General features: G+C 33.9%; 1 protein-coding gene across 1 annotated transcript; it reads right to left on the bottom strand.

Annotated features, from left to right (window-relative positions):
- Positions 1-3,401: 3,401 nt before the first annotated feature.
- On the bottom strand, positions 3,402-11,189 carry LOC11435912 (BTB/POZ and MATH domain-containing protein 4). Its single transcript, XM_024769844.2, has 5 exons — positions 10,734-11,189; positions 9,341-9,686; positions 8,903-9,182; positions 5,495-5,888; positions 3,402-3,539 (listed from the first exon to the last, which is right to left on the bottom strand). Exons 1-4 carry the CDS (start codon positions 11,102-11,104, stop codon positions 5,833-5,835), a joined length of 1,053 nt encoding a protein of 350 aa, XP_024625612.1. The 5' UTR covers positions 11,105-11,189; the 3' UTR covers positions 3,402-3,539; positions 5,495-5,832.
- Between the last annotated feature and the right edge of the window lie 220 nt (positions 11,190-11,409).

The following is an 11,409-nucleotide window of genomic DNA, read 5'->3' as shown; positions in this document are numbered from 1 at the left end:
TTATTAAAAGTTACAGGGTCAGGAAATCTAATGATTCCTTAGGTTAGATTTTATAATAGGTTAATCCTTTAAATTTAATTTGTTATAAATTGATTTTTATGTTTTTTTTAGTTAAAATTGATTTTTTAAGTCATAAGTTATTTATACCGTTATCAAACTATTCTACCAACTTCGTTAAAAAATGTTATTGAATCATTAATATTAAGATGGTAGGTCTAAAATTGACTTGTAACATCAAATGATTACCACATTTTATTCTTCTTACTTTTGATTTTGAATTCAAGCATAACTTTACAGATAAATATTTCATCAACAATGTTATAAATTAGGTAATTGATCAATTTTGTGTCAAATCAAGATTGAATAATACACATATGAACTCTAGTTTTGAGAGCGGTGATTTTAGACATATCAACTTAATTTTTTTTGAACAAACAAAAATGGAATATATTAGAAACACAAGAGATTTCTCAAGCACAAGGTGTGCTAGAGAAAGCTCAAAAGTATACAGATACAAGGCCAAAAATAAATATGAAACTTTGGTTAGCCAATACATAAACACACAAAAGGGCTCGACCACCATATATGAAAATTTAGACATATCAACTTAATATTAACACATTCACATAAATACTTTTAACTGAGTTATGAAAACAGGATAATAGTGCAAATATTTTCTGACTTAAAAACCAACTTGTAACAAAAAAAAAAAATTAAATGATTAACTTATTATAAAAACATAACTTAATGGATCAGATATGATATTTGACTCAATTTAAAATATAAAATAAGAAATATCAATTAATAAATTGATAAATAAAAATATATTCACCAAAGAATAAGTAATATGGATTTAGAATCTTTAAATTGTAAAGTAGGAAAATCAATGATTGTTATTATTTTAACAAGCACGTGATTTTTTTTATGTATCTACGATATCCACATTTGAATTGTTAATTAATTATTTTATTGATAAAAAAAGTGAGTTGTTCAATATAGAGGAGTTGTAACCAAATACTATTGATACATTACAACAAATCATGAATTTGTTAAAATAATTTGACTCACACTCAAAGTCGTAGATTCAACTCCCGTTATCTGTGTGAGTATCTTTTTGTTATATTATATGTAAGTATCTATGTTAACGTTCACTGAATTTTGTTATAACATAGATAACTATCGAAGCTCAACTCATCTAAATTTTTCTCATAAAAAAATAACAATTTTTTATTTTCTCACTTTATAGTTTACTTATTCAAAATTGTACTCTCAATACATGAAATCAAATCAAATTTCTATGCAACTACCAGCATCAATTGCGTATGTTTTTTCAACTGCATAGGTACCGCGCATCGAGTTCAACTTTACCGAATCTCATCCAATAATTTCTCCACAATTTTATAAAACTCAAATAAATACTTTGAAATTTTTTAAATAAAAATATGTTTACTCACACTTGACGGATCATGTACATGACAAACAGTGCCGTTGTTTGCATGATAACTCACTTCGCTACCCATTCTTTTTTTGGGTCACAATATTAGTAGAAAAACGATAAAACCATATCCACTTCCAGAGTCAGAGTAATGATTGAATCATAGAATTATAATCAATTCCACATCAAGCCAAATATGTTAGTTATCCCGTGAGTATACCCACGATGTACGGTTGTCATTTTATTTTTTTTGGTAGAGATACTTGTCATATACGATCACGTGTTGGTTGGTATACTGTCTCTTTTTCTTTTTTAGAAAGGAATACACTAAATGTTTCTATATAGTCACTTTAAAAAATTGTTCATAAAATTAATCAATCAAAGGAAAAAAAATAAACATATCACATCATTACATGGATGTGTTAGTTTAGAAGAAACTGTATATGTTAAGACAACTTGTATTTCTTTCTCTCTCTTTTTTAATTAGTAAGCGATTAGATTAATAAAAATGCAAATGATTCTCGAAGAAGGTTAAATAGATACCAGTCTTGATAAAGATAAAACTTGAGCACATGAGACCATCAGCTAAAAAAAAAAGGTGTGTATTGTACAATCACTTGGTTTGTGTATTGCTAAAGACTAGTTTTTGTTGATAATAATTCAATTTTGATTACTTACACATGGTTAACTTAGTTGTTAAGAGAATAACTAATAGTTTATTTAGTCACTTAATTTTCAACTACTTTTTTAGTTTGTCGTATCAAACTCTTGTGTAAATAATGAATTCTCCCGTTTTTAATCGATTTCACCACGTGTGAATTCAGGTTTTTATTGCGATTTTACCCGAATTCAAATTTACATGCAGCCTAACACGAAATTCATGACTATAAAATTGGGAGGTTAACAATTTAAAACACAATTGTCACAACCTTCAGTTGCACACAATCAAACTATCATTTTACCCGCAATTTATCACTCAAAACCTTGCACGCAATTTATCCTTTGTCTTTTATTTACCTATGTTTTCTGTAGTTTATATTTATAGTACTTAAAAAATCCAACAATGTGTACTTAAAACTCTTTGGAGAAGTTAAAAACCTACATCTGAGATGCATAGTTCATTCCTTACCTAATTGCGAGCTACCAGTTGAATCATTGGTTTGTCCGGGACATAAAAAATCTGAAGACCGGCGCTATATGCAATAGTAAGGAGGTGGAATACCTCAGATATTGCACAAATCTCATCTTTTAAACCACGAACCAAGAAAATGATTAAAAAAAATCCATGACTAAAGTTACAAAATTAAATGAAAACAGAAAAAATATTAACAGGAAAAGAAAAAAAATACTGAAGGTAAGAACTGCAGGGTAGTTTGGGTACCACTAACCCATCAAGTTGTCCCATCGAAAATCTGCATCCAACGGTTTATGTATCTCATCATTTCTGAATTGAATTGAAGAAATAAACCAAGTGTCATACAACAACACTGCACATTGACATATTCTTTACAGCCTGAAAATATTCTTTAAGAAACACAACTATCAAGTAAACCAATACCAGTTCTTCATGATAATGTACTAGACAAGCTTCCATACAATGGTCAACGTCATTACTTATTGCTACCACTCAAGCCTTGTAATCATATAATCAATAAATCAAAAGAAAAACAACAATGGTTTTGTTACAATGGTGGCGTATCTCAGCCTCCTTTTTTTACATTGTTTTGCATTCCTCCCCCCTTCTCCATCCAAATAGGGGGCTTATTGTTGTCTCTGCAATGGAGTGTAATCTATATTTGAGCCTAACTAACAAGGAATGGAAGCTTACTTTGTCAAGCTTCTTGCCCTGGACTCCGATCATTGTTAACACCATCAGAAAGGTTAACCCATAAGTTCTGACCTCTTTCCACTCCGTTTTCCCAGGTTTGTTGTCTTACGCTCCTATCATTAGTCTCACCGCCATCAGAAACTTGGGCCCACACACTTCGGCATTTTCCTTCACCGCTAAATTCCTCTTCGCCTCCTGCAACTGTCTTAAGCAGTTCTGATTGCAGCAACGGACAGTTTTCTTTTAGATACTCAAAACCATCAGACTGCATCACAGCTGCAACAGAATAAAGCAAAAAATGACATTAGAATCAATTATAATGCAACTGAGGGACACTACTTGGTCGTTTCCTGATTTTTAGGCAACGACTGAAAATGAAAATCACAGAAGATAAACAGATATTATCCAGGATGAGGTGCCACTGAAAAATATTGGAAGTGAAAACTGATGAGCACAATTGATAAGTATGCAGAGACAATTATTTAACAGTAACTACAGCACAAATATAACCTAAACTGTGTGGCTGAGTAAACATTCTTTCTTCCGTTTCTGGACTCATTTATACGACTACTGCCTGGGACAAAAACAGGTCATTGAACACCTTTTGATCAAATATTTGTTTCATATTTCAGAAACAAAAATAAAAGAGACAGATAAATAAGAGCAAAAACAGAAAAGTAAATGTTTTATGAAGGGATTGAATTTAAGCACTGTCGAAACCAACTGCTGGACCTCTCACTCCCTCATATACTAAAGTTCTTCTATACAATATTTTGTCAATCATGTTTCCTTGGACTTGAAAAAAAAGGGAAGAAAGAAGTGGAATACTGAAGATTATAATTTTGTATACTAATCAAAATCATAATTTTGTAGACAATTATGCTAACTGTTATGTTGTGCTATAAAATGTAGAATCTTTTAGCATAATTGAGCTATACATGTGTTGATGAAGTTATTCTTGTCAAGCTGAAGAGCAAAGTGATGGTCTATGACTAATGTGAAGAGTTTACGACTTAAATACAAACATGTTAAAAATGCTCAAAAGCAGCGCACAAATTCCTGACGCTGGAAACATGACCTAGGCACACTAATGAACACATATCTGGAGTGTAAAGTCAATTTGAAATGAGACATTTAAAAGCTAACATCCATGCCACAATTGAAGAGACCAAGACCTAAATAAAGTTATCAAGGACTTAAAATTTCCCAGAAAAAGCACAAAAGCCATGAAGCTAAAAGCATAAACCATGTCGCCACTATTCGACTCATCAATGGGGTTGAGAGGGTCATGAGACCGGTGCTATTTGAAAGCTAACATCAAGCACTACAACTCTAATAACAACCTTGAAGTCAAATATTGGTGTTTTGTATCTCGTGTCATTTTGATGGGTACCAATATTGGTGTTGGAAGTCGACGATTCAATTCTGATGGGTACTAATCAAGCCTTCACTCCTGTTTTAAAATATTTCCATTTTGGATGCCAATCATGTCTGCTAAACTCCCACGAGGCTAACTCAGGTGAACTGTGTAAACTTGCTAGGAATTGCGAGTTAGATCCCAATTTCGCAAGTCTGACTCATTCCAGTGGGGAGCTTGGGTGGATTTTCGTAGGAGGCCAAAGAGTTATAACATACTATAAATTCCTCCCTCCGTCCCGGATTAACTGAGCCATTTACTCAAATCACACATATTAAGACATGTATAAATGAAGGAGAGAGAAAAATGGTTTTAAGTGCTATTGTTAAGTATTGGTGTATTCTCCAGTATCATAAATGCAAAATGGAATATATTGAATTGGGAGTGATGAAAGTAGTATTAATTATAGTTATAAAGGGAAAAAAGTAATTAATGATGTATTCAAAAGTGAAATGGCTCAGTTATTTTGAGACACTTTTTTTATTGAAAATGCCTCAGTTATTATGGGACGGAGGGAGTATAAACTCAATAAAAGTTTAAAGAATTCTATGTGGTGCAGTGGTAAGATTCGGTTGTTTTTGTTATCATGACTGCAGTTCGAATCTTATGATTGCCTTTTTTTATGTTTACACTAAAAATACAATTGAAATGCTAAAATGTTGTAAAACAGATTCGATCCTGTATCTTTCGAGTCGCAGAGGCGCGCATAACGACTGGGCCACCACAAACATTGTTAAATAGTATAGAGCATTTGATATATAAATGTACACACACACGCACCTATTAAGGAAAAAAAAATTGGGGTATGACCAACCTTTGTCCCGACTATGCTCCGCCACTGACTGAATGCCAAAAAATCCCAAAAATTTACCCCAATATTATGGCGGTGCTGCAACGTCACTTGCGTACAATTGCGATCCCATCCTTGCATCACCGCACTGTCACGGCACACAACCCAAACAGATCCATCAATCTGTTTCTTCACTTCAATTCCTTCTTCATGTGAGTTTAGAACTCCCAAAGAATAACTTCGACTTCCTTCCCATTCCCGAGCCATATACAGAGCAATTCTGAGGCTCCCCAGTTGTCTCATCCAGCATGGCTGCTAAATTTACCACGTCACCCGTGACACCCAGATTTGGTGCCAAGTTGTTACATGCCTTGAAGTAGACCTAAGCACAGGTCTTGACTCTTGACACAGACAAAACCTGCTTGTGACGTATAATTAAATCTAGAAAAAATAAGAGATGTAGTACATCCATCCTTGACAAAGTCTTCCGTAGAATACTCAAATTGGGGTCATAATTTGATCTCCTTTTCACCGAGAAATTTTACTGATTATAAGAAGTTTTTGACGGTTAATATCTTTTCTTACATTTTGTTTTTATTTGTTGGCATACTTTATATAAATTTTCATTTACTCTTCGCGGCTATATTAGAAATAGTGACTTTAGTCAACCAAATATTGAATACTAAATTGTATAATTACTTCTCGTGAAATTCCTATTCAACTAACAAAAAAATCAAAGGTTTTTGTCCAAATAGGTAAAGTAAACTTTCAAAGTACGCAAAATTCAAGTAATCGTCTTAAAATCAGGGTGTTGGAGGTTTTATAAGACTTAGGTCTCCATTTTTCTCTATTAAAAATCAATTCCCAACCTTTGTTGTTTTAACCACCATTGTCTAACTTAGCTTTTCGATTTTTTCTAATTTTAGTAAAATTGATGGCAATTCCATTTATTTTTTTGAATACTTTCTATGCGCCCTAGTTGTGACCTCCTCAACTCAATACAAAATGAAAGACATGCAAGTACAAGAAGAAAGAAACTGATAATTTTTTCGACAGAAAGGTCCAAAGGTAGAACATTGAATTAAATAGGAAACGAAAGTCATCGATGGTAAAAATATGGGTTGATAGTGCTTTTCACCCCTATAATATATGCCATTTTTGGTTTTCGCCCCTATAAAATTTTCGGTTTGATTTGCACCCTCGTAAAAATTTTATTTTCCGGAAAACACCATTAATAGGCCATTCAAAAACCAAAATTTCTTGAAAAAAATAATCTGAAAATGGCCTATTAGGGGCGTTTTCCGGAAAATAAAATTTTTACGAGGGTGCAAATCAAACCGAAAATTTTATAGAGGCGAAAACCGGAAATGGCATATATTACAAGGGTGAAAATCACTATTAACCCTAAAAATATTATATTGGTATCTCTCCTTGAAGATCCGATAATTCAAATTTTGGTTAAGTATTAGCGTCATCAGCGTATCTGTTGGAAATTCTGCTTTAAGTTGCCTTCATTGGAGCCCCCAACAGCACCAATGAGCTACGTGTGAGGGATTGGTATAGTCCCACATCACCTAGCAATCTGACCTATGTAGTGCTTATAAAAGCTTTGGATGTCTTCACCTTACAAACCGATTTTTTACGGGTTAGTCAAGCCCAATCCAAACCCAAATTCTAAGATAATTTAGAGTTTATCCTAGATCCATTATTGGGCTTCCCGCATTGGCCACACTCTAGATCCACGGGCTTGGGCATGAGGGGAGTGTTGGAAATTCTGCCTTAATTGCGGTCTGCCCCTAGTCACGTTAATTGTGGCATTTTAGTTGCCTTCGTTGCAGCCTCTAGCACCACCATTGAGCTGAGTTGAGGAGTTGAGTTTAGTCCCACATCACCTAGAGTTATGATCTATTTAGTGCTTATAAAAGGTTAGGCAATGCACATCTTACAAACCAGTTTAGTAAGGATAAGTTAGGCCCAATTTAAACTCAAGTTTTCAGAGTATCCAACACTGAAACACATGTGAAATGTCTACATATGAATCTAGGAAGTATCCTACATCTCAATTATTTTCATGAAATTGACCAGTAAGTTTGGAATACGGTTCCAAAGACTGGCCTTAAAGCTTGTAGTACAACTTTGTTTGTCGTCATGCAGTGAGAACTGAGAGGAATTGGAATACATACTCCTTTACCTATTCTTTGAAGAGAAACAAAATGAATCTGAAAAGTATAGAGGATTTCGTTTGCATTCCAACACTTGACTTTTGCTAGTGAAAGATGAAGGATATGCTAATGCAGAGATGAAGTTGTGGGACACAGTATTTTCAATCGTGGATCGAAGAAAATAACAGTCTGTTCAAATTCCGTTACAAAACAGTGTTATAGCACCACTATGGCCGCTATTTGACAACATATTGTATCAAATAGCGTATCCCGTAACAATGGTGATTTGTTCAAATTTCGCAATGCTACGCACTATAGCATCACTATGGCCGCTATTTAACAACATTGATGGGACATAAGTGGAGAAGCACATGATCCACTTGATGATGGTGTTGGGCTTCTTAAATTGGCAGACTTGTCACTTGACGAAAAACGCATAGTGTTGTCTCTTGACGAACTAGACATAAAAACTAAGTTTTTTTTTGGACAGTGGGATTGACAAAACAAGAACGATACAGTAAGGATCAAATGGTAAATAATAGGCAATTGTATAGAATTGAGACATTTTGGAATAGGACTAATGATGTTTCTTGTGACATTGGGTTGGGCAAAAATATGAAAATTTTGCGACAACTTTGTAGAGAAAGAATATATTCTAATATGGGTAGCGAAGATATGTATCCTTACTTTTTTTATTTCTATTATGATAATTATATACTAATATCATAATGCATAAAAGAGAAATTAATAATATCTATTTATATATATTGTGCATTTATATAAATGTTTATAGTTTCTATACATTTGTGTGTGTATAGGCTTCCAACCTATGCAATATTTTTCTCACTAGAAAATGGATAAAGATATGGTTGATCCCACAAACACCCGGAAAATAAAGATCATTTGCCTCTGAGTCTAGAAAAGGATATTTCTTCCACAATTATTATACAAACAAGTCGAAAAGATTTTCAATATCATTTACCATTATCAAACCATATATAGCTAGGCCAGAAAATATTCCAATGACATATGTAACACAAGAGCTAGGACTGGTTGATCAAATGAGAGTGTCATTTTTTAACCACTCTTCCATTTCCTACGTTATAGTATAAAGTAAAAATATTTATATTTTGGAAGATAATAATCTTTATTTGGTAGATACACGGCATAGAAACCTGACATAAAATGACTCGGATAAACAAAGTGATATTGATATACTATAAGCTCAAAAGTAGCTGACTATACTTTCGTGGGAAATAAACAAACTCACCGACAAGGTTTTCAGCGGAAAATTGTAGACAGATGGCCTTTAACTCCGTGGCATGATAGCGATCAGCAAGAGCCAGAATATAGGCAACAGAATCTATAGATATATCTTTGCAAAGTACAGACTCACACATCAGCTTAAGTCTAGGCAAATCATACTTTTCCGCAGCAGCTAACAATTTTGCTGCAAATGTTTCAGATATTGAAGGCAGGAACGATGAACTTGACATGAAGAACTCTTCATCTTCTATAAGAGTGTCTCGATAAATAAAATGAAGCAAAGCCTGCTCAACAATAGAACTCAAGAAACATCAGATAACCAAGCAAATAATATGCAACACTTGATTAATTTAATCAGCACATGCATGTCGGCATGGAGCATGGAATAAACATAGCTACAAAAGGACGGAGGGAAAATGATACTTTAGAGGAAAAGGGCTACCTTGAAAACCTTAGGTTCCATGTCCGTAACAACTACATCACGGTCATCTTCCTCCATACTATTGAAAAACTCGGTTTCAAATGCAGTTGACCGAGCTGCCATAACAAGTTTATGTGCATGAAATCTTTCTCCACCAACAGAGAAAGTAACATCAGATCCTTCCTCATTCTCTAACAGCATGCCAAAATGCGATCCAATGTCAGATTCAGGAACATGTATGGTGGTCAATTTAGAACAATCAATGGACGACACAACCACACCAACAGTGCAGTTTATCTTCAAGCAGTCATCCTTAAGGAAGGACGACGCCTCAAGTTGAGCACGTTTGAAAAACCGCTTATACCCCCTAACACAGAAGCAGTGTATCATTGGTTAGTTCATAAAGTACATCACAAAATGGATGGAGTAGCCAACTAACTACTCCTGATTATACATAAAGTATATCAGAACATCAATAGTTTTTCATCAGAATGTTAGAATAAGAAAATCACCAATTAATAGGAATCAAGCTATCCTTCGTTTATTTTTTTAAAGGAAAATTGGTTAAGAATAAACACATGCCCAGAAGGAAATAACTCCATGGAGAAACATTATTACGAATCAAGATAATAAAGTCAAAAATTAAAGAACAGTAAAGAGCAATCCAAGTAGCACATAGTACAGTTTAAATCTCGACATCAGGTTAAAACATTAGAATACGTCACTTAGCATCTGTGAAAAGTGTACAAGCAAGGATATACCATATAGACAGTCACACCGTTGATTCAATTCAAAGTACATTGTAATCTTAACTCGCTAAAATACAAGGACACGATACATCTTAATTGGTACAATTTACCAACAAACTGACTTTAGATTAGAATAACTTTTTCAAAGAAGTTAAAGCTCATAATGAATCAACCCAAACCCTGTCATAATAAAACCGCGTAAGTGCATGTTTAATTGGCGGGTGGAATTATCAGAATCACTGCAAGCCAGTCCAATTACAGTAAAAGCTGCACTTCGGAGCTTCTGCCACTGCGATTTTGATAAACTCACCACCCACACAAAACATACACTAAAGCTAGTTTAAATAAACTTTCTGATAATCACTTCTACAAGAACAAAAAAAACTCCTATAGATGATAACTTCCCCTCTAAGTTGAAATCAACCTCTGCATCTCAATTTCCCCGATGCCATACAGGGCCCAATAAAATCATGCCACATGGCCCAATAAGCTGACGTCGCAGACTAAAAGCAACAATTTTTAAATTTGCAAGGACTGAATCCTAACGTAAAAAGGCACTATATTTAAACCTAAAAATGAAAACCTAATCCAAAATTCAAACTAGTTACAACTCTAACTACAGAATTGAATTAAAATTGCGAATAAGTATGAAAATAAAAACTCACCACATGCTGCCGCGATACTTAAGAGTATAAGGACCACTCTCAAGAGAGCGATCAAAATGACTATGAACCTTATGTTTGCAATTAGGACTCTGATCAAGCAAAGTGAGTTCAAAAAGAGCTCTAACATCGGTACCTTCAGAAGCGAGAGCAATGAAAACAGAAACATAAGCAGAATTATCTTCTGGGTTTTTACCGTCGGGGTAGAAGTAAATTGCCCATTGGTAACCGCCGACGGTGAAAGTCTCGCTGGCTATGTGTTTACCAACTCCCATTCCTTTTGCAAGTGAGTAGCCTTTGATTACAAACTTGTGTGAACCGTTTACCGTTTCTGTTACGGAACGGGAACTTGTTCGTGATGACAGAATGCTCATGGTGATGGTAGTGGTGCTATTGTCGCTTCTGGTTAGGTTTTTGATTTTTTTTAAGGGAGATGGGTTTTGCTGGAAACTCAAAGTTCTAATCTTTATTTTAATATATATTTTTTCTCATATAAAGTTATAAATTATTTATTGTGTATGGTTTTAACCATTTCAATCAGAGAAATGAGATCTGAACAACCATTTTTTGACAACTTTTATGACAACTTTCTTTTTCATATTTACATTATATTTTTACTTTCTCTCTATTATTTTGGTTTTTGTATCAATCACTCATTTTCTTTGTAAAATTTTAGTTG

The sequence above is a fragment of the Medicago truncatula genome, chromosome 7 (assembly GCF_003473485.1).
Source record: "Medicago truncatula cultivar Jemalong A17 chromosome 7, MtrunA17r5.0-ANR, whole genome shotgun sequence".
Taxonomy (NCBI): domain Eukaryota; kingdom Viridiplantae; phylum Streptophyta; class Magnoliopsida; order Fabales; family Fabaceae; genus Medicago; species Medicago truncatula.
Note: the sequence above shows the minus strand (reverse complement) of the source record. Positions and strands in the feature narration are given on the sequence as shown.

Excerpts from the sequence above, each read along its gene's own strand:
- LOC11435912 (XM_024769844.2), bottom strand. The coding sequence starts at position 11,104 with ATGAGCATTCTGTCATCACGAACAAGTTCCCGTTCCGTAACAGAAACG. Across the intron at positions 9,183-9,340 it reads TGGAACCTAAGGTTTTCAAG|GCTTTGCTTCATTTTATTTA; the intron begins GTAGCCCTTTTC and ends ATTGTTGAGCAG. Across the intron at positions 5,889-8,902 it reads TTCCGCTGAAAACCTTGTCG|GTTTTGTCTGTGTCAAGAGT; the intron begins GTGAGTTTGTTT and ends CGTCACAAGCAG.